The 26,222-nt window shown below is 34.8% G+C and overlaps 2 protein-coding genes across 3 annotated transcripts; one reads left to right on the forward strand and one right to left on the reverse strand.

Moving 5' to 3' along the window:
• The first annotated feature begins 20,294 nt into the window (after nucleotides 1–20,294).
• On the forward strand, nucleotides 20,295–21,268 carry LOC129876834 (uncharacterized). Its single transcript, XM_055952317.1, has one exon. It carries the CDS (start codon nucleotides 20,417–20,419, stop codon nucleotides 21,110–21,112), a length of 696 nt encoding a protein of 231 aa, XP_055808292.1. The 5' UTR covers nucleotides 20,295–20,416; the 3' UTR covers nucleotides 21,113–21,268.
• A 79-nt stretch (nucleotides 21,269–21,347) lies between these two features.
• On the reverse strand, nucleotides 21,348–24,884 carry LOC129876835 (uncharacterized). Of its 2 annotated transcripts, none has more exons than XM_055952318.1 (2): nucleotides 24,658–24,884; nucleotides 21,348–22,228 (listed from the first exon to the last, which is right to left on the reverse strand). In XM_055952318.1, the coding sequence occupies exon 2, from the start codon at nucleotides 22,201–22,203 to the stop codon at nucleotides 21,544–21,546; it is 660 nt and encodes a 219-aa protein (XP_055808293.1). In that variant the 5' UTR covers nucleotides 22,204–22,228; nucleotides 24,658–24,884; the 3' UTR covers nucleotides 21,348–21,543. The 2 variants fall into 2 exon arrangements, with proteins under 2 accessions (XP_055808293.1, XP_055808294.1); XM_055952319.1 differs by lacking the exon at nucleotides 24,658–24,884 and adding an exon at nucleotides 23,149–24,628.
• Nucleotides 24,885–26,222: the final 1,338 nt, after the last annotated feature.

Genomic DNA, 26,222 nt, shown 5'->3' on the forward strand with positions numbered 1-26,222 from the left:
TAGCAGGGTAGAATCTACCTTGACAAGTATATTCTCCTTTCTTCCATAGTATGGAGAGACATTGGGATTTCCAGTTATAGCTTGCATGGTCTTATTGTCGATTATGGTTCTATCCCACTTATGTATGATCCCTTATGTATTCTCGTAATTTTAACTATACCTTTTTAATTCTTTGATCATGCCAATTCTCTCATGACTCTACTTATCCTTTTATCATGAACATTATTTGATCATTACATTTTATAATTTATATTACATGTCATGCCCTTATACTTACATTTAAAAGTACTATCGCTTATTATTGCCTACATTGTCTCATAATATTGGGGTTGAGGATCAAACTCCTATTACATGTAGCTAGTAGAGATTCCATCCGGCGAAGTATTTTGGGTGAGTCCTCATATATCGAGGAATAGTTAGGAGTTATTGTTTATTATTTTAAAAGACTTTTATTCCTTTTTGAGGGTGAGCTACTTAGCCATCGCCCTTCGTATTTAGTAAAGGCTATTGTTTGACCTATGTCATAGAGTCTATGCAGTTAAGTTTACTCTTCCTTTATGATCATGTTTCAACTCTTCTTATTTTTTTCCACACTTACTATACCTTGTATGCTTTATGATACGTTAGGAAGCTTGGTTGGGGCCCTTCGGGGTTTCGATCATCGTATTGTGAGTAAGCCCTAGGTTGGGTCGTGATAATATGATTACTTTGGTCTAATTTAGTCTCATACATTTGTAGGTATACACGCATAGTGGTCTAGCTAATAAAAAAAAGGTGATGGGACGGACTCAAGGCAAAAAGTCTTCAACAATTTGAAAGAGGGACCAGGTCATTCCTAAAAATCTAGTGGATCCATGTATGGCTCATGATGTTATGATGTTCTCACAGAGTATACCTTGGTAAGTAGCCTCTCTCTTCTCGTTGTGGTAGTTACATCAGATTCCATGTTATAGCTAACATGGTCTTAAGAGTCGGTTAAGTTCCTATCCCACACAAAGATATACGTTATGATATGATTTCTTATGTTTAATTTATGATGCATTGACCACATAATTACGATGTCAATTCATATTGTTTATGTATTGTTATTATTGCGCATGAATGCTTCTCACATATTTAGTGCATTCCATGTACTATCACATATTTTGCCTACATTGTATTATAATGTAGGGTCTGACGATCATGTTGTTCCTACTCATGTCTAGAGTTATATTGATTTCTATCACTTGATTACTGAGTTCTCATGTCTCGAGGGTGTAACTAATATGAGTTCATGTGTTTTTTGTCTTGAAATTTCTTTCTTCTATGGGTGAGCTAAGAGTGTGTCTTATGCCCCCATCTAGACTAAAGTAGAGGAATGTTAGACGTTTATTAAGTTATAATTCTGATGGTTCGGACAAATTGCTTTAAGTGTTTCTCTTATTGAGACTTACCTTCCACTTATCTTTTTAATTAATGTTTTAAGTTACCTTATGCATGCGATATGTGCTAAGAGGCTTGGTTGAGGTCCCTCGAGATTTTGATCCCCGTGTAATGCCTAGAGCCTAGCTTGAATTGTGACAAACTTGGTAACAGAGCACATAGTTTAAAGTGTCTTAGGGAGTCTAACATATCGCGTCGAGTAGTTTGTTTTCATCGGTGTGAAGCACACTACATCTATGAATATGAGGCTATAAGGCATTTTAGGAAATTCTACTTCTTTCATGATCTTATCGTGCGATGGAGTTAAACTCTAAGGCTTTTCCTCTAACGCTTTCTCTTTGCAATTTTAGAACAATGCCTCTACAAAGAGGCTCCGTTCGACAAAACATTGAGGAGGAGCAACTAGCTCCAAATTATCCCTTGAATGATCAAGCCTCTCATGCAAAGTTTCGAGTTGTATTTCAAGTACTTTCTCAAGCGATGGCAACTCAAGACAACTAAGAGGTAGTCACTCTCGTGAACCCAAATATGGGTAAGGCAGCAACAGGGGTTCGTGATTTCATAAGGATGAGTTCCCCAGAGTTTCATGGGTCTAGGGTTGAAGAAGATTCATAAGAGTTCGTTGAAAGTATTCATAAGATCATAGAAATTATGGGAGTTAGTTCGGTAGAAATGGCGGACTTGGCCGATTATCAATTGAAGGGGGTTGCAATGATTTGGTTTGATTAAGGAATAATGAAGTAGGAAAATGTAAAAGTGATTTTCTATCAATGAATGAGTATGCATTGTTGTTATATTTGTTTTGATTTCCTTTTAACGAGTGGATGCATTAAAACTCGCCTAAATTTGGTACTTGCTCGGGAGAAGGGTAGTGATTAAGAAAATATAACTACAACAGAGATTCAAAGTTAAAACCTTCATCTAAGGACTTGAGCCCGGGAGGGGATAGTCTTCTGAGGTCAAAAGTAAGGGTTAGGTAGATATACATTTTAAGACCGGGAGGTAAAGGGTGAAATTCATTTTATAGAGTTGGAAGGCTTTTAGATGTCCATAACTTGATAGATTTTTCATGCGATACATTGAAACGGGATCACTGATACGATACGCCTACTAAGTTATATGTCATGAGGAACATATCATAGCTACATTCTCATACTAAATACAACTCTAAGTCTTTTTCACTCTGCTATTGCAAACCTTGTTACTAGTTACATAATTAAACCAACAAACCTTAGTTTACTTTATGAATTTTTTCTTTTGGGAAATATTGACTACAACTGAACATAAGTACTAGTAGACTTGTTTCCTTCGCATTCCCTTTGGGATCGCACCAACCTAGTTGGATTCTATATTTGACAGCGATCACTTTCTACTTCTAAAGATTGGGCTCAAGGTCACTTCTACAGACCCTTCCTACGAGCCATAGAAATTATTTGTAGAAGGAGCCTTACCAGTCTATGAGTAACACCTACTACTCGTAGAACCTCCTACAGGTCGTAATTACCACTCGTGGCTCACTTGCAGTGTACTATCCTCACTTTCTCTGGGTTTTTTAGAACTGATTTAAGTTAGAATAATTTGGGGTGTTACAATATCTTCCCCTTAGGATCATTTGTCCTCGAATGATGACCAAGATAAGAATTTACACAAAGTACGAATGTACTGCAAGAATTAGGTACTCATATACACGAAAAGGAATTAAGTTTGAGATAGGGAAAGGAATATTACCTTCAATATCATCACTAGGAGAAACGAATAGACGAGGGTATATAGCTTTCATATCATCTTCGGCTTCCAATGTAGCCTCTTCAACAAATTGATTCCTTCATAATACTTTGGCCAAATCGACCTCTTTGGTCCTCAATTTCTGAACTTGATGATCAAGAATTTGAACTAAAATCTCCTTATACAAAAAGTTATCATTCATATGAATATTTTCTGTAGAAACAATGAGTAAAGGATCTCCTAAATACTTCTTCAACATAGAAATACGGAATACTGGATGAACGACAGCTAATTCTGATGCTAGCTCTAACTCATAAGCTACATTACCAACCCTCTTAATGATCTGGTAAGGATAAATGTAACAGGGAAAAATATTCCTTTTCTTCCAAAATCTCATTCCTTCATGGGTGAAACTTTCAAATATACCCAATCATTCACTTCAAAGTCTAAGTCTTTTCTCTTAACATCAGTGTAGGACTTTTGACGACTTTGTATGGTTTTCAACCTCTCTTGAATGATTTTTACCTTGTCCATATGTTGACAAACCAAGTTTGTCCCTATCAACTCAGCATCACCAACTTTGAACCAACCAATTGGTGATCTACACTCCTCTCATAAAGAGCCTTATAAGGAGCCATATGAGTACTCAAATGAAAACTGTAATTATATGCAAACTCTATAAAAGTCAAGTATTACTTTAAATTCAATGACGCGAGCTCTTAATATTTTCCTCAGGAGTTTGAATCGTACGCTCTACTTGACTAGTTGTTTGAAGATACAAAGTAGTAAATCGAAGATAGACCTTTCTGAAATGAATTCCAAAATTGAGCAGTGAATTGAGAACCTCTGCCTAGATGATAGACAAGGGAAATCCATGAAACCGAACTATCTCACGAATATAAAATCTGACATAATACTCTACTGAAGTTGTAGGCTTAACCAATACAAAGTGGGTGATTTAGTCACTCAATCTACAACCACCAAAATTGATTCATGCTATTTGCAAGGTCATGGTATACCTATAATGAAGTCCATATTGATTATCTCCCATTTCTACCCTAGTAGCTCTATATTATTTGCCACTCCACAAGGTCTTTGATGTTCAACTTTGACTTGCTGAAAATTTAGGCACTTCGAAACAAAGTCTGTAATTTCTCTCTTCATACTATTCCACCAATAGACTTTACTCAAGTCATGGTACAACTTTATAGAATCCAGATGAATAGAATATCTAGAGCTATGGGCCTCTACAATGATTCTGTCTCGGAGACCATCAACATTCGGTACATATAATCTGCTTTGGTATCTCAATACACCATCTCCCTTTTTGGCAAAAGCCATCACTTTTTACTTGTGGACATCTTTCTTCAATTGAAATAGAATAAGGTCCTGTCTTGCTTTTCCTCTACTTCTGCAATGATTTAAGACTCATCCTCATTCTGAACAATGAAACCACCTTCATCTGAGTCCATAAGACGAACTCTAAAATATGCAAGTCTATGTACTTTCTTAGCCAACTCTTTTATTTCCTCCTCAACATGAGTAGTACTCTCCATGTATAACTTGCTAAGAGAATCAACAATATTAGCTTTACCTAGGTGGTAAAGAATGCTCATGTATTAATTTGTGAGCAACTTAAGCCATCTCCTCTACCTCAGGTTCAACTCTTTCTGATTAAACACCTGTTGAAGACTCCTGTGATCAGTGAACACATCCATATGCACATCATAGAGATAGTGCCACAACATCTTCAAACCAAATACTACCACTACCAACTCTAGATCATGAGTCGGATAATTTCTCTCGTAGATCTTAAGCTGTCTGGAAGCATAAGTTATGACTTTACCTCCTTGCATAAAAAAATAACCCATTCCAACTCTAGACGTATCACAATAGATAACAAAACCATATGTTCCCTTGGGTAAGGACAATACTAGAGCAGTAGTCAATCTAATTTTCAACTCTTGAAAACTTTTCTTACAGACATCTGACCATTGGAATTAGTCTTCTTCTGAGTCAACATAGTCAATTGAGATTATATGGATGAGAATCTATCTACAAATCTTCTATAGTAACCAGCCAAACCCAAGATACTTCTTATGTCAATCAGGGATATGGGTATGGGCCAATTCTTTACTACCTCAATTTTCTATGAATCAACTCGAACACCTTCATCAGAAATAATGTGGCCTAAGAATACAATGGATTCAATCCAAAACTCACACTTAGAAAATTTAGCATACAACTTCCTGACCTTGAGATGTTTTGCATGCTCCTACTCACTTCTAAAATAAATCAGAATGTCATCACTGAACATATAATAAACATATCTAGATATTGCTTAAACAATTTGTTCATGAGGTCCATGAATATTGCAAGAGCGTTAGTCAAACCAAAGGACAAAACAAGAAATTCACAATGACCATAACAGGTTCAAAAAGCTATTTTGGAATGTCACTTTCTCTCACTTTCAATTGATTATAGACTTATCTAATGTCTATGTTAGAAAAACAAGTAGCACCCTAAAGTTTGTCGAACAAGTCATCAATTTTGAGAAAAGAATACTTATTCTTTATGGTAATCTTGTTCAACTGATGGTAGATAATGCACATTCTAAGGAAACCATCTTTATTTTGAACGAATAGGATAGGAGAGCCCCAAGGTGAGATATCGACCTAATAAATCCCTTATCAACAAGATCTTTCAACCAACCTTTTAACTCTTTTAACTATGTTGGAGCTATTCTATATGGTGGAGTAGAGATAAGCTAAGTAACAGAGAGAACATTTATTCCAAAGTATATATCCATTTTGCGAGGGACTTCAAGTAAATCATTAGAAAGACTTCAGGAAACTCATTTCTGAGTAGAACTAACTGAAGCAGTGGTGTCTCCACACTATCATCTCTAACTCGAACAATGTGGTGGATACACCCCTTAGAGACTAACTTTCTAGCCTTAAGGTATGAAATGAATCGACCCTTAGACATTGCTAGACTACCCTTCCACTTAATAACTGGCTCCTTGGAAACTAAAATTTGAAACTCGAGTTCTACAATCAACTGAGGCATAACAAGCATAAAGTTAGTCCATGCTAGGATGACATCAAAATCTACCATGTCTAACTCAACTAAGTCAGCTGAGGTATCTTTATGATATATGGGAACTGCGCAATCTTTATAGACTCACTTATCTAAAATGGACTCACCAATAGGAGTAGAAATACTGAAGGACTCTAAAAGATGTTTAGGATGGATCCCAAACTTCACAGCTATATACGGTGTCACAAAACACAAAGTTGCACCTGAATCAAGTAAAGCGTAAACATCATAAGAAAGGACTTTAAGCATATCAGTGCAACCTTTTGGCAAGTTCTCCTGATCATGGTGACTTGACATAGCATCCATATAGTTTAAACCACCGTCTTCCCCTGAAGTAGTACCTTTCTGGACAACTCTACTTAAAGGTGCTGCTGAAGAAGACTAAGCCTTATTTTCCCTATTACCTTACATGTATGATGGGTAGTCTCTCATATAATGAACAATCTGACCACACTTATAGTAGCCACTAGGGCCATCATGACACTTTCTCAAATGCAGTCTACTACACTTACCATAAGGCGGCTTATGCGAAGAACCTTGGGCTACACTTTCTTGAGGCTGAGAAACTTGAACTCTGAAGTTTTGGTTACTTTGAGATCCCTGGTCATTCTTTTTGTTCATTGTCGGTGCACTCATTAATGATGGTGCATATGGAGAACACCATTTTTGGAAGAACGACAGATTAGCATTACCACTCTTCTGGTGGTTAGTCTAATTACCTACAGATTTGGCTTTCTTACGCTAGTACTCCTTCTTATCATTCCTCTTATCCTCCTCAACATATTGTGCATACACCATGAGTCTGGAGGTTTCCATGTCAGAAATGAATAATTCAACCTTGCATTCTTTCTTCACATGCTTGCTAAGGCTAGAGATAAACTTCCATATCTTAGAACTCACATCAAGGACCATCTCTAGAATATACATGGATAGCTGGATGAACTTGAGGTTGTACTCCTTCACTTTCAAGCCCTCTTGCTTAAAATTTATGAACTCCTCAACTTTTGCTTCCCTCAGCTCTTGGGGAAAGAAGTTGTCAAGAAATACACTCTCGAACTCATCTCAAATAGCAGGCTCAGCATCCTCACCATGACTCTCCTCCCACTAGTTGTACCAAATATTTCCAACATCTTTGAGCCAATAGGAAACAAGCTCAACTCCCTCAATCTCGATTGCATGCATAACCTTGAGGATCTTCCTGATCTCATCAATGAAGTTCTAGGGATCCTTCTCAACTTTGGACCTAGTGAAGACTAGTGGATTCATCTTCAAGAAGTCTCTAATCCTCGTAGCAACTGACGACTCTTGAGAATTAGAGCTGGAGACTAAAGTAGCAGATTGAGCAGCCTCAACCGAGTGAGCATAGGATAGCTCCTCTGAACTCCTCCTAAGAAGTAATTATAGACTGATCAGTATGTGCTAGTGGAAACTCTTCAGTTCCATGGTCATTCTCTGGCTTAGCTGCTCAGGCTTTGTTCCTTTTTTATTTCTAGATGGTGGAGGCATAGTAGTTGGTGGAATCTTGTTATTAGCAACGTTCCTCTGACTAAAAGTGCATTTTGTAGGCATGATCTGAAAACGTGTAATGCACAAGTGAGAAGGAGATTTTATACGGTTAAACTCTATTATACGAACTTTGGTTATGGTAGAAGTGAGACAATTCCTAATATCTTATAGCCTCCCCTTTATTGATGTGGCGTGCTTCACACTTATAAGGAGGGATCTTCTAGACTCGGGTTCATAAACACCCTAGGACTCTTGAACTCCGTGCTCTGATATCAACTTTTTCATGACTCGATTTTACACCCTAAACATGGCCGACACTCAAAAACCATTGCTAGTTCCCAAGAAAACCTTTGGCCTGGCTAACTACTCATTGGAAGACTTTACTCGCAAAAAAAGGTACCTCAGATGGGCACTCAAAAGAACATAATTAATACCTATTAAAATAAGTCTCAAATACTCTAAATAGATAAAGGTTGTTTAACAACATAAACTCTTAAAACTAAAATAAAATCTATACTCTGTCTATATCTGTGAATCCCCTAATGACTTTAGATAGGTACCAATATAGGCCCACGGCTACCTCAAAAGACTAATGAATAAATGACTAAAAGAACTAAATGGAGTTCCTCCGAAGGCAAAAAGGTCTCACCAATAAGCTGGATGAATGTGATCTTCAATGATGTGCCTGTTGAGGATCTCTAATACATGTATATGTATTATAAAATGATGCATCTATAAATAACATCAATATATGGAATGTACGATATGTAAAATGGCTGAAAGAAATATCTTTAAAAATACTCAAGGGAATACACACTGAAATATCTCAACTCAAAATAAAATATGCAATTTATGAAATAAGTCAATCCCTTATAAAACATAAATAGATGAATGCAACTCAGTATAAAAATAATGCTTACTCTATGGGAAGTTTCTCTAATTGACAATCATCACTATGAGCATCATGATGATACAACAAATTGATATTGTTGCCACATTCATTAAATACTTGCAAATTTAAGGATGCAACTCATATCATAAATCCAATAAAAGTATGTATCTGGGACTAAAGTGAGGAGTCGCTCAAATCAACAGAACGATCATATCCTACATTGGCTACGTAGTTTATGGAGTTTGAGTTATCTAAACTCTTACCCAAATTGGTGTTCAATACTACTCCCAAAATAATATGCATTAATGCTCATGTACTCAATTAAGTAAGATACTCAAAATAATAACTCATATAGTCTTATTGGACTTTACTCGGTTAACTTAATTTTCCTCAAACTCAATACATTCTCTTTTTACAATAGTTATACTCTCAACTCAGTGAATGCATTTAAAATATAGATTTAGTTCCTCAACTCAGTCTCAAGATAGATAATTAAATCCACAAATTCTCAAAACTCATTCATACTCAACAAGGATCGTGCTCAAAATTAGTTAATGAAAGACTTCTCAAATTCAATTACATGCTCAAATCCTTTTTCAATGAAGACATGAAATATATCATACTGTATCTCAAAAGAAAAGCATAGAAATAAGCAATGTAGATACTCAACTAGGGTTCATGTCAATGTAACCATGAACAACAAATTCAAGGACTTGAATTCATGGGAATATTCTCAATATCAATAAATATACAAAGAACGCAATGAAAGAATTGTAATTCATTCAAAAACTCAATAGAATAGAATTGAAAACTCAAGCTTGAACTCTTTACTAACAAAATTGAGATGTATGGAGGGAGGAAAAACTTAGTCCAACATTGTGATTAGCTTTACATACCTGGAATATAGTTGTTCTAAGTGAAACTCGAAGAACTTGGTTAGAAAGCTCGAACCCTAGCTTTTCTCTTCTCCAATACTTGCTCTGAATATTCTAAGTGTTAATAATGGATAACCACATATAGGGTACTGATAAGGGACATATTTTAGTCCCAAAAAATCAGGATTTTGATTTGGAAAAGGTGGAAAAAGACCATTTTACCCATTATTAAAAACTATCTCAAGTCTCCTACGAGTTGTTCTACGGACCATAAGATTTCCTATGGGCCATAAAGACCAGTCATAGAAACTGGGTACCAAAAATTGGACCTACTGGATCTTGACACACTAGGTCTATAGACCCTTTCTATGGGTCATTGACCTCATGACAGATCGTGTAAGGTGGCTCGTAGAATCTCATTAAGGGAATTAGGCTTGGGGGTCTACGAACCCTCTTATGAGTCATAGACTCTCATATAGATCATAGAACCCTATCGTGGAATTTGGTGCACATTCCAGTAGCTATTGGAATGTGACCTTAGTTCTACGAGACCCTTCTAAGAGTCATAGACCCTTTAACAGGTCATAAAAATGGTTCATAGAATGAGGTCTGAATACTGGGCTTAGGATCATTTCTACGGATCCTTCCTACGGGCCGTAGAAACCATCTGTAGAAGGAGCCTTATGAACTTAATTTTCTCTAAGTATAAATGGGGTCTACGAGTCCTACCTACGAATCGTAGAACTTCGTACGGGTCATAGGTGACACTCGCGGCTCACTGGCAGTGTATTATCCTCACTTTCTCTAGGCTCTTCAGGAATAATCTAAGTTAGAATAATTTGGGATGTTATAGGCACATAGTTTTGGGACCTGGGTAATCGCCTCTAGTCCAACTCGGTGCTAGGTAATACTCTCAATAGAATAGTCATAATCATATCATAATTTCATTATAAAAATAGTTCATTTATCAAATCATGATATCATAAAATTTTCATAGAGATACTTATCCAAGCATCAAAATCATGATAAGCTCATTCATAGAAAAATAATGAAAAACCTTCATGATTAGATTACTTCTCTTTTGAATTAAACCTTAGTTTAATAAAATTCATGATAGAATACTTTACATTAAAGCAATCTTTATCTTTATCAAAATAGCAATTGATTCTTTCCATAAAATATCCTTGAAATCTTAGTCATAAATTCATGATACATGCATAGTCTTAAAGATAGGTCAAAAATAAAAATAGACATAATGCATGGATTCATATAAAACTCATCAAAGAATATAATTAAGATTCATTCATACATGATAAGATCATGGAGATTGAATAAAAGAATAATTAATTGAACCCAATGCAAGATCATCAAAGTATCTAGGGTTTAGAAAGAAATCATAAGAGGAATTGAAAATATTTTCAGACTCCATGGATGAAAGAGGAACCATGGATGAAATTTCCACCTACTTCACTGAAATCTAGCCTTGAAACATGCAACGAGACTTGACTTCTAGAAACCCTAGCTTCGAGAAGAAGATGACCCTTAGAGAGAAAACTTTTTAATGCCTTAGAGATTTTTAGGAGAATGGGAGTGACAGGGTAAATTTGAAGGGTTTAGATAGATATAGTTGTAGTCCAAAACGACGTAGCTTAGGTCTACATTAATAGGGAATGTCCAAAATAATCCTAGGATTAAGCTATAGGAGGTTACCTACGGTACATAGGTCCTCCTATGATCCGTCAAAAACCCCTCATATAAATCATGACCCAAAAATCAAGCTACTGGAAATTGCCCTACCACCAAGTCTATGGGTCGTAGAAGACCATACGGGTTGTCAAACCTATTCGTCATGTACAACTTAAAGTTCCAACTCTCTAAATCTCAAATGTAGGTCTATCTATGGCTCATAAAACTTTCTATGATCCATAGGACCATATCATGGAACCAACCTTTGAGCATTGTCTCTAAGTAAACTTCTACGACCTCAAATTATGAGTCATATAACCTTCTACAGACCATTCCATAGAAAATGTTTAGAGATTTGAAATTTGTCAACCTTCAGAACCTCGCCTATAGGGCCCTCCTATTGCCTTAAGGACTTTGTACTGACCGTAGGTCAGCACGTAGGGACCTGTACTAGCAGTTCTTCTGCAACATTTTTCTTTGTTTCTACTTTCCAACTTCTGGGGTATTACATCTATTCAACTTATCTCATACTCCATTTGAGGACAAATATCCTCAAGGGGGATATATTGTAACACCAGATGTTCTAAGTTCATATCAGATCATGAAAGTTCAACAATTTAAGTCTATTCGAAAATTTTGGGTTTTACAGATGCCAACTATGGGTCGTAGAAGGAACCACAATCCACAGACCATAGATGAGATCCATAGATCAACTTCAAAAATAGGGATTTTAGCCATATTTTTACGAGTCTAGTCTATGGGTTTAAATCCCTTTACAGACCATAATTGAGCACATGAAACAAAGTTCATAAACTTGATTTAAGCCTAAATTTTACGGACTAAGTCTCTGGTCTGTAGATGGAACTACAGACTGTAGATTCTTCTCGTAGATGGAACTTCAAAAATAAGAATTTTAACTTAATTTCTATGAAAGGGATCTACGGTGCGTACATCAATCCACGGACCATAGATGGCCTCACGGAACCTGCAGATGGCAGATTTTTCCACAAGGTTACTTTGGTCTCTTCCCTCTCTTTTAACTCCTAGACTATATCGTTTAAGCTAATTCTAAGTGGGATTCAGGGGATGTTATTCGACAAAAACCCTTACCCCCATGTAAAACACTTAGAATTATCAGATAGTGCAATCAAACTCCTCTCAAGCAAGAACTAGGGTCCTTCATCTTCAAGTTTTAGTTCAAGAAATCAAGCTAAAGCTTTCATCCCAGGTATGTGGGATTTCACCAATGGATATCCTTTCACTCATTGAGTCCAAAAGTAAACCTAGATTCTCAGTTCATGATTTCTACATAAATTGGGATTCTTATATAAAGCATAATTTTTCATTATCTTTCCCATTCTTCTTCATGGAAAGTTTGATTTTGTGACTTCATTTATAAAATTAGTACTTCTAGATAGTATTTTTATGAACCGTTAGAATATCAATATTTCATGCATCAGAACTATGTTGTTTTGTATTGCATTTCTCATATTATCATTTTTTATGAGTTAAGATGCTTTTAAATAAAGTATCTATCAGTTGTTATCACTTTACCGGTATTCATTAGTTACTCATATATCAATATTATCAGTATCTTTCAGTATTAGCATTTTATTTGCATTATCAAATTATCAGGATATTTCCGATAGGATTATTACTTAGCACCAAGATTATTTAGGCTTGAAGGCTTACACATCAATTAGGAATGAGACCTCTAGTAGCAATCTCTAAGTTCCAGAACTATGTGCCACTGTAGAATTTTAAGGGTCACCTATCAAACCAGAACATACTCCCTAATTCTTTATGGACATCATCTTAGTACTACCACATTAGCTCAGATTAACCTTTATACTCTGACAAGGTATATTGGGCCCTCTTCGATGAAGATTATATATCAAACTCCATATTAGCTCACATATAAAAAAAATTGGTTATTAGTATCTCACACAGCTCAGTCTTAGACGTTGCATAACCTTGTAGTCAGTTATTTCAGTTTCAGTATTTACAAATTGCAAGTTTTACTACTTGGTTATTATATATGTTCATATAATCAGTTCAGAATTTCAAATTGTATCATATTTAAGTTATTAGACTTATCATGCATATCTAACATACTCAATACATTCAAAGTATTGATAACATACTCTTCGTGCTATATTATCTTATAATATAGATTCCGAAACTCAATATCCAACTCAAGGTTAGTACAACCCCGTATCAGCTTAACAATAGAGTTTGGTGAGTCCTCATCTTTCGATAACCCTTATATTTTTTCAGTTATTTATTCTTTCAATTTTTAGACAATTAGAGTTCTGGGAGTTTGTTCCAACAACTCATCTTTGTAGAGTCTTTCAGAAAGGCAATCAAATATTAGTTTTTCAGCTTTATGATATGTTCAGATGAACTTAGTTTGAGTATTGAGTTTATAATTTGGACTCCTTATATATCCAGTTTTAACTTTCATATCAGTATTTTCAATTATTATCTATGTTAATTTTAGTGTCATGGCAGACCATGGGTTATCTTGGAGTCACTTGTGACTCTAAGCACACATGTTACGACTAGGGGATAGTCTCGAGTCGTGAAACTGTCTTACTCTGGATTTCAACATTCGTTCAATTTCAGTTAAAAAAATTGATGTTTGGCCTTGTGAAACTCATATTTTCAGTTAAATATGTCCTAAGAGTCTTGACAAGGAAGATCAAATTTTAGCAGAAAAATGTTCGAGGTTTGTCTTATCAAGTTCACAATCTTGGTCAAAATTATTTATAGTTGGTCTTGAAAAGTAATTTAAAACTTCAAGCAGAGATATTTGAACTTCTCTCTATAAAATTCTCTCTCTATGCATGACCTCTGCAGACTATTTTGGTAAACACTCCAATGATCTATTGGGTAAAGACCAAAACATCTTACACATATATACCACGGCCCCTAAAAATTCAACAACTCAGCAAATATCACCCCCTCTCACATCCAAATCAAATGTTATTTCCTTTCAAACCACAGAATCTTTACCTAGGTCACCTTCAACCACCATTAATACCTCCATTTTACCAAAAACACCATGCCTTTCATGGATAGCATTGCCAACAACAATAAAAAATCTCTTATTCAAAATGAAATGTTGCTAAATCTTGACAAAGATATCTTCTAATTTTGACCCCCCACTATAATTTTTAAAATCAACACAAACCCAAAATTTGAATTCCTCCGAAGCCCTATTAATACCAATAACAATAATATCCCCAAAGAGGACTATAACCAGAATGCATCAAAAAATAATAATATTTCTGGTGGCAAATTAAAGCCCAGTTTTGCTGCTATAGTCCAAGCAAATCTGGCAGCTACAACAACTTATACTACTATTAATATTTAACATGGGACTCATCTCGGTAAGCCAAATACTTTAGTGTTGAAGATTACTTTGTTAATCTTGTCAATGACTGTAAGCTTACAATAGTCGAAAAATTGATAAAATGGAAACCAGCTATGGAAGAGTTAAGAAAACTATTTATTAGCCAATTTCAGGTATAGAAATCAATTAAAATAGCCTACTATGATTATAGAATAGTGTACATTGATTTCTCTAATGCAATTGATTTCAATCACATTTACTTCAAAACTTTTATCCATATTGAACCTTTTACCATGAAAGTTTTGAGATGTACTCCTAATTTCAAACCTGAGCAAGAGGCCTCCATTATGCTTGTTTGGATTCCTATTCACAAATTGTCTTGACATTTATTTCAATAGAATCTTATAGCCAAACTTGTTGCCACAATCTAGTCCATCGTGACTGAAACCTACACTAACCCCTTGTGGTGGAACCAACTACTACCTAAAAACTAACCCATTAAACAATTTCAAAAAAACACTCATTAAATTAAATCAATATTCATAAAAACTTATGTAAAAACCTGCGAAAATAATCCCCTAGAATAAAGTATATGTACCAAAATTCTAAGTAATTTAAGAATAGGGGATGCAATCCCAAAACAAGAAAATAATAGTCTAAGAGTCAAAAATGTGTAAGTACGAACAAATTGACAAAGAGATAGAGAGAAATCCATGGCAGCCTAGAAGAAGTAACTCACTCTTGGATCTAGAATACGAAAGTCTCACAGTTGAGGTCACGAAGCAGCCGCCTGAATATGCCTTGTACTCAATAAAGAAATAGCAAGTGCAGTATCAGTACACAAAGTAAATAGTGTACTGATAAGACCATCAGCCAGTTCCAGAGATATGAATGTAAATAAGTAACCAAACATAGTAATACAAGTCAACACATACATTAACAAGTCAACAACATAAATAAATTCTCAGTCATAATCTTGACCTAACAAACACATACACCATGTACTACATGATCACAAACAACCCGGTTCACTCAAAGAACAATTACACAAACACAAGCAAACATATACCAGCATAGTACCTAAGCCAACCAATAAGTAACTTGTACTAGGTGTGGTATCCGAGCCAACCTTATATCACGTACTAGGCACTAGTACCCAAACCAATCGATAATATGTACCAGGCGTGGTACCTGAGCCAACCGAGAGAGATCCCATATCAGGCAAGGTACCCGAGAAAACTAATAGTATCACGTATCAGGCATGGTACTTGAACCAATCAGCAATCTCAAATAGCATACACAGTCAAAGTCAAAGTTACAATAAAACAACCACACTTGTAAGCTACAAGTAAATTAAACAGGTTCACTATATGAGATTGACAATATGATATTATTTCACATTCATCCCTTATGTTTTTCTCAACATGAATTATACAAGTAATACTATAGAATAATTAACAAGCACACATCACATAACTTGAAAAATAAAAAACCACCACCTACCTCGATTCAAGCCTTAGAAGCTCTATTGGACCTAAGTCTTTTTCTTGTGATGAATCTTGGCTTGTTCTTGGTCTTGAAATAACACACAAATGCAAGAATCAATGAAAATGGCCTAAATATTCCTGGATTACAACTTAATTCGAACCCCCTAGGCAAAATGTATGTGCTTCTTATCTAATAAAGGGCTTTTTCACCATTAATGTACTTAGAACTACCAATTCTATGATTAAAATAGTGAATTACGATAAATAAAGTAAGAATAATTATTCTTAAGAACAACCCAAGGTTTTATACCCCAAAATACTCATTAACTTGGATTTTTCCCACCGTAGGATGAACCTAAACCCTCCCTAGGTAACAATTATTGTAGGACTAGAAATGAAAGTATTGGATTAATAGAGTGATTAGTTTACCTTTACAAACGAATAAGATGAAGAACATGTGATTTCGCCCTTGTTATTCCCCAAAATGCAACTGTCTAATAATGAACAATTTTGGGTAATTTTTCTGTGTTAAATGCGACTTGCCCTTCTATAGTGACCCAATCCCGAAATAGCATCATCGCCATAGCAGAAATACCCGCTATAGATGAAATTTATCACCAACTATAACACTGTGGCACCCGCTGTAGCGGCTTGCACAAGATAGAAACTCAAAAATCTTCCAAATTTTTCCATTTCAAAACACACCTTTGATCCTTGACATTTCAAACCATCCCTTTCACGCCAAGTTCGATACCGGAGAATCTACACACCCAAATTTACTTCTGAAAAGTCTGCGAGCTCTTTGTTGTCTTAGAAATCCAACCTAAGCTTAGACATTAATCCCAATCCTTTTCCAAACTACCATAGACTTCACCTCACTCAAAAATCGTCTGAACCTAGCCTAGTCTGAAATTTTTAACTTACTACCGCAAAAGTTTTCTAGCCCTATTTTTGTAACACCTCATACTATTCTTATGTAGATTATTCTGAGAACTAAGAGAAAAAATAAATCTGGGGACCAAGTCCGCATCTTAGAGAATAATTTAGAAAAAATGAATTTGGGGAACAGGTCCCCGTCCAATAGAAAAATTTAGAAAAAATGAAACTAGGGGACGGGGACCTGGGAAATTATTTTGGCCCAGTGAAATTTTTGAGATAGAAGAGTCGGTGATGTGTCCACTTCGTGGAGAAGGAAAAATTGTTGAAACTGAATTTAGGGACCAGGTCCAAGTCATAGACTTTAGAGGCAAATTTTTTCTGTCGCAAGTTTTAATGAGGGACAAACTTGTCTTTTTTTCATCTTTTCCAAACTTAACTCACAATGTTTTGGGATCAAAATTCGTTCCTTATCAGCATCTAATGGGGTTTTTTCTCCCATTAACACCTAAAACCTTTTGAGAGCAAGAATTAAAGAGAAGAGAAGAAGCCAGTGTTCAAGGATTTCAAGCTTAATCTTCAATTTTCTCTTAACAAATCTTTGTTCCAAGTATGTAAGTCTATCATAATATTGGACTAAGTTCATCCTCGTATCCTACATGTCTATATAGTCAAGTTGAGTTTCAAGATTGAGTTTTTAATTCCGATAATGTGAATTCTTGAGTTTTCTATATAAATTTATTGTGTTCTTGTGTAGTCAAATATACCTTGATGAATTTCGTGAGTTGAGTTTTGAGATTTGAGATTAATGGTTGCACTCACATGAAACCTAACTGAATTTTGCATTGATTATTTTTATGCACTATTTGAGTTATAGAATGAGTAATTATTTTCATCATTTGATTGAAAAATATCTTGAGCATGAGTTGAGTTTGAGAAGCCTTTCATTTATCATTTTGAGCATGAGTTGAGTTTGAAAAGTCTTTAATGTATCTTTTTGAGCATGAGTTGAAAAGTCTCTTAATCACTATTTTTGAGCATGAGAATTATTGAGTATAAATGATGTGAGTATTTTTTTTAAACACCCTATTTTGAGATTGAGTTGAGAAGTCAAATATTTCTTTTAAATGCATTCGTTGAGTTGAGTTTATGCCTATTTTAAAGAAAAGAGATGAGTTGAGAAGAGTTGAATTTTGAGCTAAGTTCAAAAGAGACCAAATGAGCTAATTGAGTAAATACACTCATTTGAGTTATGAGCATAGTAAATTATATTTTGGGAGTAGTATTGAGAACCGATTTGGGTAAGAGTATAGAACAACTCGAACCCCATAAACTACATAGCTAGCATAGGATAGGATTGTACCATTCATTCGGATGACTCCTCATTGTCCCAAAAGAGGACTTTTATTGGATCCAGAGATGAATTTGCGTTTCTTATCCTGGAAAGGTATTGTACGATTGTGGCAACGATAATTGTTCGTTGTATGAAAACATAACTCATAAATGAAAGTTGTCGGTTAAAGAAACTCCCCAAGAAATAAATTATTATATTTTATATGCTGAGTTGCATTACTATCTTTCTAAAGCATTGTCTCTTATTATATTCCATGTTTATTTGAGTTGAGTTGTTTCAGAGTTGAGTTCTTGAGTTGAGTATACTGAATAAGTTTCTTTTTCCCATTATACATACTCGTACATTTCATGTACTAACATCATTCGACCTGCGTTATTTTATGATGCAAATATAGATGATAGAAATCCTCAACTAGCGCACCGTTGAAGATCAGTTTCTACCCAGCTTTTGGTGAGACCTCCTGGCATTTAGAGGAGCTTTTGAGTCTTTACTTTCAGTTATTAGTTATAATTTTGAGGAAGTTGTGGGGCTGTCCCGGTACCTATTTTAAGAGTCAGTATTTTAGAGGCTTCGTAGACTAGTTAGACAGTGTTCACTTTATTTCCTTGGTTCCATACATTTTATATATTTGAGTTTTATGATTTATGCTAAAGAGTATTAAGTTGCATGGTTCATTATGCTCACCTTAGTTTATTTATGAGTTAAAGTCTTTCGCTAAGTGAGTTAACCAAGCCAAGTGGTTCGCTTGGGAGCAGCAATGGTCTACAAATGCCGATCATGTACAAAGTGTAGGCTCGGGGCATGACAATTTCTTCCACCATTAACTCATCCATAACAACAGAAAAGATCGTTACACTTGTTCATTTAGTTGGTACAATTGTAGCCCCAGACCAAGCAACTAATTCTAAATCTAAAGGTATGTTGCAAAAGTTAAGATTGAAATTGATCTTCTACGAGATAAACAAGATAGCATTTGGTTGGGATTTAAGGCGTTAGATGCCATTGAGGATGGAAAATGGTAGGAGGTGGAATATGAAGGAACCCCAAGTAATTGTCAACATTGTAAAATGCTAGGTCAAATTGATGATGACTATTTGGAAAATGGTTGGAATTTAGGAAATTGATGATGTATCCCTGTTTAAAAGATTGTGTATATATACTCTCATCGTCTAATAAATAATACATACATACCTTCATCGTGTAACAAATTATGTATATTTATCTTTTTGTTATCAAACTAAAATTAAAAATATTCTATAAGTGGCTTTTTAATTCAAAAAAACACCAAATGGTTTTGAAAAATTATCTACTACATTGTTTTTTATCCCTCCAAGCTCTATCCAGACCCGACTTTACAAAAAAAATACTCACTTCCTCTTTTCATCAAACCCGATCAAACCCATTTTATAATTGAGTAAGAGAGAGATTGAGTTTTTTCGCTTGGGTCGAGTCTGAAGAGATAAAAAAATGGGTTATTTTGAAACTAAAAGATAAGCTTTTGGATTATTTTTTAAAATCAGTAAATTTAGATTTATTAACTAAAAGGGTAAATATGCACCATTCATTAGACCGAGGTATATGAACACCACTTTTTTAACGAAGGATATAGTCACTTCAAATCACAAAGTTGAGATATATATATATATATATACGATATACCCATTTTCCCTTTTTTAAATAAAATTATATATTTAGAAATTATAGTAAAATTATTATAAGTTAGAGTAGTTAACAATTCAAAATATTTAAAAAGTATTTGAAAAAATTATGATAAAAAAATATGATTTGCTTGTCCAAAAACAAAAAAATTAATATTGAGCAGGAACTATAAGTTTTTATAATAAAAGAAATGAAAATATATTTGGGAAAATAGGTAATACTTTACTAAAGTTACTAAAGATGATATTAATCCTAGTCCGAGAAACTTAAGGAAACATTCTGGTAACCGTGTCAATTTCTTACCGTTATAGGATGACAGTTGCTTAACCCTCAAGCATTTATTTTTCTCGTCTATATATGCGTGAGTATTTTTCTCATAAATTTCATATTTGCAATTTTCTTTTCTTAAGTTTTCTTGATTCTGCAGAACCCCAACTAAAGAGAAGCAAAATTTACTGTTTGTTTTGTGTATTTCTTGTTATGATGAGTATGAATCTGCACTCTTGGCAACTAGCCCATAGTCATCAACCTCACGCAAATTACTACCTTTCAAGAAACATGAGCGATGGTCACAATTCTGCTTTTATTGCTCATGAGGATCCTTCTCTGTTTGTCACAGATGGTGAATACATTGATGGTGTCTTTGTCACTGATGTTACTGCTCTGTTTCACACAAATCGTCATCTTTCGCAACCCCACAATCATCGGCCAAGAAATACTATTGGTAATCAATTGGCTCCGCATAACAACTGGGATCCATATAGTTATTATCAATTCATTGATCATGCCTATGTCGAAACAGATGATGTGAACCAATTAATAGTCGCAATGCAAAACCTTGATCGCAACTTCGGTAGTCGTCTCAGCGGACAGCCATTTGATTATAGAGCGTTGCTTGATCTACCTGGCCATGACGACACAGAAGTAGTAAGCCACCAAGAAGAGAATATTATCATGCTGAAAACAAGAACTCATTGTGCTGAGGTTGAAGTTGATTCAGAAGAGATATGTGCCATATGCCTATGTGAATATGTAAGTAATGAGACAATTGGTACACTCGAATGTGGACACGAATATCACGCGACTTGCATAGAGCAATGGCTGCTGAGGGGCAAGAAAAATTGTCCAATTTGTAGATCTTCAGTTTTCCCATCACAGCAACACATTCAATCTTAACTTTGTCTTTAATTAAGTTGTCAAGTCTTAGCTAGCTAGAGATTGTTTTTATTAGTTATTGGTTGGCCCTTTTAATTTGAACAAATTGGTAGGCAATTTTGCTATGTATATGTTGGGAGATTCATGAATCTGATATTCAATTTACCTGCTGTAACAGATCATTTCACCATGTGTTTCTTAAGTTACTTGTATTTGACTTGTAAATAACTTGATAGTGTAATCAGTGAACTCATAGTTGAACAATTTGAAGGTGAAACTCCACCAGATTTTATAGAACAAAAATATGGCGCAATAAGGAAATACCTAAAGCTAACTCTGAATATAATGAAGGATAACTGTGCACCCTACTTTTCTAGACATAAATATAAGTCTACTACTCTAAAGATATACACACATGATTAAAAATTGTACATCTTAATTTGTGGAATTCTCTACAAAATTAAGGAAACAACTAAGAGGAAACCGACAATCAAGAGAAACATCTTGATGAAGAACTTTGTACCATCTACATGGATTGAATGATGAAATCCATGAGCATAACCCCCATGAACTGAACTAGAAAAGAGGTATGGAACTCCCGTGGTCGCACCATATACAGTAGCATCATGAAATCCTTGCGCATGAAGGTTAAAAAGAGATGGAATAGCTCCGAATAGAGCAGATAATGTCAAGTTCCCAAACCTTGCACTGGCCATAGGCATGAATCCCCCCATTTGGTCCAATTCATCAGGACGGAAATAGTTCATATCTAGTGCTGGAGCTGTTTGTGGTCTTGGCCCAAATACTGGACGGTTAGGAATGTTCATCCTTGCACGTATGTGAGACCTTGGGTCAGATCTTGCCTTGCCTCGACCATATATGGGAACCAACTTCTGGTCTTCGATGAGAGCCTTGCAAACTGGGCATTCGTGGGAATGTGAATGAACTTGCAACCATTCACAAAGACAAGGCCAACAATAAAGGTGGCCGCAAAGAGTCACAATAGGATCTTGAGCTATTTCAAAGCAGATATTGCATTCAAAATCACCATGCTCGCAATTCATATTATCTGTAGGCACAGAATCCAATGATTCGCTTGTCTCGTGATCCATATGCACAATCCTTGAATAAAGAAACCTGTCAGGAAATCAGAGTGCAGTTGCATTATCAGGAACAGGATGCTTGACTTTAATATTCCAGCGACTCACAATGCAATTAAAAAAACGAGAAAGAGTGGTTAAGAGGAGGGGTAAAAGAGATGAAATACAAAGTTGTGAACAAAACATAGTGTGCATAAATATCTCAACCTGTCACAACAGGAAACAGAAACAGTAATCAGCCGTGAGAAAAGGAGAACAAAATCTATACATTGACGATAGCATGTAATTCTCCTCTCCTAAGAACATCAAATTATATGTAGAACGTTAGCATGTAAGTCCTGAGACTCTAATAATTTCATAACCATACACTCCTCGTCTACTATCTTCTCCACCAGTTTTGTGTTTCACTCTGATTGTAATGCAAAACTAGAAAAGGAACTGGGAGGTATGAATCTTCAAAAGATGTGATGCAGTCCACAAATGACCAATCTGCGCAGACCAGATTTTTTTTGCCTAGAAAGGAAAGATAATTGTGTATAGATTGTGTTGGGTTCCCCGAGTATCAGAGTTTTTTTGTTCTGTACATAATAAAGTCGTGGAGTTGATGTTAGTTGTTTGTTTATTTTTGGTATAAATTACTGTAGTTCTTTCTTTGATATCTATAGCTTTTTGGATATATTACTTCTAAGTTCCTCTTTAAAATTGCCACTTTTGATCATGGAGAAAATGCATATGCATGTTTTCTTGGGAAATTTGAAAAGTGAATTGGTTATTTATATTCTTTTGGTTGTTCAAGAATCAAAAAGAGTGAAACACTCAAAATCTTATCGAGTCCTGTGACACTCAGGGACTACAACGCAAGGATTAGTAGTGCAGGGATTAGTGAAGACTGAATTAGGAATAAATTTGGATGTCTTTAATAGAAAGAGCAACATAATCAGCTGGAAGATCTCTAACCATGCTTTGATCACTCTGAAAGGTAGACTCTCTTGCTCAGCTTCTCTGAAAATCTGCCCACTATTTTTGACAGTTCCAAGCAGAGTCCACAGAATTAATTGTTGTGATCCAAGCAACACCGCTAACAGTTTTTTAAATTTGTCTTAAGCAGCGACAATCATATCCTTTGTAAAAACTTACACTGCTCGTCAATAGCGAGAACAAGATTTATGTTGCACGATGGAAAAACAAAAAATCATGAACTCATTTCAAAAGGAAAAAGCCAACCTAAGAATTTTCCTTTCCGCATCTACGCAGAAGAGCTTTCCAAACTTCATGGAGAAAGAGATCTCACTTCTCTCTCACTAAGTGATTGCCCTATACAAGAAACCATGGGTACTGTTGACAATCATCTTGGGTAACTAACTACTGTGAACACATACAGCCTCTATGGACATATGTGTCTGATTCTTTTTACTTCTCTGGTGGGTAGTTATGTGTCTGATTCTTAGTTCTAGTTCATCAAAATCCTTAAAAACTCAATCAATCAGCCAACTATCCCTCAATTCCAAACTAGTTAGGTTCAACAAATATGAATCCACTACAGATGTCTAGAAGGTAGATGTTCTTCCTCATCTTTTGTTAAGATTAAGTGCTTATAAAGTTTTGATTTTTTTTTGTGTAACACAAAAGCTGATTATGATTTGGACATCATAATGAAATTTATCGACTTTCTGCATACCTGAAGAGAAGAATTCCTCTTTTTCTTTTATAACTTTGTACCTCCATCTTTAGTGCTATAATAAAAGGGCATCTCAGTGCACAAAGCATCCCGCATTAATAGGATCCGGAAGAAGGGCTTCACCCCAAGGGGTGCCGCAAAGAATCCCTCTTAGTGCTATAATGTGAATTAATAAGATTTTACCCTACTTCCTAAAAATAAAAAAGGAAACTGAATCTAACATATATTCCTGTTAGTTCGAGCCTCTTCATTACAATACGAGAAGCATGAGGAAACAATAGCACTAAAAAATAATCATGTCCGTGAAGTAAGAGATAGTCAACTCCCTCAATAAAACACAAGGAAACAAATTGGAAGACACATATTAACAGGAACATCATGGATTGTCTGAATCAATGAGAACAAATTCAAGTAAAGTACAGATTGAAGACACAAAAATCAAGCTAATTAAGGACCAAAGTTCAACCATATACTTGCTTTGTTCATTTTATCTCCCCCAAAGAACCTGCCCCAGACTAATTTCTCTTCTTCACAAGTCTTATTAGGACAAAATAGGACCCAATAGAAGCATAGAATTACATAAAGATTACAACTTTATACATAATACAGTTAGTAATCACCTGAATATTGAAAGAGACAAAGAACCTAAACAGATCCAACTACAGATCACATAATAACAACAACAGTACAACTACCCTCCAATCTTGAAATCACCCACATCAATTAAAATCCATTTTTTTCCAATACAGACCCCATAACAAAAAAAAATTAAAAAATTGAGAACCCACCTGGGAATCTTGAGGAAAAAAGTGTATACTTTGAGTGATCTGAAAGAGAATAAAGGTGAGCAGAGAAAGAAAAGATGAGCAGAGCAGCTAACAAGAAACACACACAAGGGACTCTCTAGTGTCGGTTGGTGGATTGGGAGCCTCCTCTAGTCCTTTCCCTTAATGTCAAAATCTCCTAACTTCTAATTTTTTTTTCACCAACTCCACAAAAGTGAATGACAACTATTATACCGTATAACGAAAAAAAAGAGAGAGAACTATTATACCGAAAAACAAATGGACAACTATTATAATTTTAAATTTATTTTTGACATCTTCTAAGAAAATTTTAACTATGTGAGATTCATTTTAAATAATTGACGTCTCAAAACTTGTACCAAATATTAAATATTGTTATAAAATAGTATACTCCTATTATTATTTAGGTAGATGTCCACTTAATATAATCTGTTAATACATTTCACTATTATGTTTCATCTTCTCCTTGACTTTGTACTTTAATGTCATGTTTATGACATTCTCTTTCTTTACGTCTATGTAATTTTATAAATAAAAAATAATAAATCGTATTGTAAACTACATGAAATGAAGAAGAAAGTTACTATCTGATATTGTTCTCTTGTTCTATACTATTCCTCTTGCCGTATATTATTTTTTTTCTTCATCTTTATATTATTTGTTTTCTTAATTTTACATTATCAATACGAAATTCAAAGTGTTCAAGCCTTTCACGGAAGTAACTTCTGTTTATTGTGAAGGAAGAAAAGGTTTGCATTCTATCTTGTCAGTAACCATTGCATCAAAATTTCTTATGAATATTTTTAACATATTATAATTCTTGGCAGAAATTTTTAAATTATTTTGTGAAAAAAAAAGGGTATTATTCTATGAAAAGAAAGGTACCATATTTTTGTGGGGAAAAAAAAGGGTAGTCGTATCTAAACTTCTCTGTTGAAGAATTATGTTCATGAAAAAAAAAATTGAATGTCAATGGCAAAGTAACTCTCTTCGTTTCTCTTTGACCGACTCAGCAACGGTAAGTATACACATGGCACAGAATCACATATTAATTATTAGTGTTTATATAATTGCTTTCATTCGTATACTGTTTATTGATATATTATGTCCTTTGTAAATTAATAATTTGGCTCTTAGTTAAGTGCTTAATTATGTTGACTGATATTCACTTAAAGTGATCATAATATTTTTAAACGATTCGAGCCTAAATCTTAATGCACTATAGTTTATTGTGTGCTATTGATCGAGGATAACTCAGTGAATTCAAGTTTTATTGTATTGATACATCGTAATAATAAGATCAATATTGAATTTAAATTCTATTGAATTATGGCCTAACTCATTATTTTACGAGTAAAATGTTAGGTTTAAGTCTCAAAATAATATATTTTGATAATAATAATTATGGAGGCAAAATAATGGACTTTTGATGAAAAGTCATGAAACTTTTCAATTATTTTGCTCTATTCTCTTATGTAAAGGTGGTGGCAGTTCATAATATGTCAGAAAATAGACAAGTGGTTGAATGTGTGCATAATATGTCTGAA

The sequence above is a fragment of the Solanum dulcamara genome, chromosome 12, assembly GCF_947179165.1.
Source record: "Solanum dulcamara chromosome 12, daSolDulc1.2, whole genome shotgun sequence".
Lineage (NCBI taxonomy): Eukaryota > Viridiplantae > Streptophyta > Magnoliopsida > Solanales > Solanaceae > Solanum > Solanum dulcamara.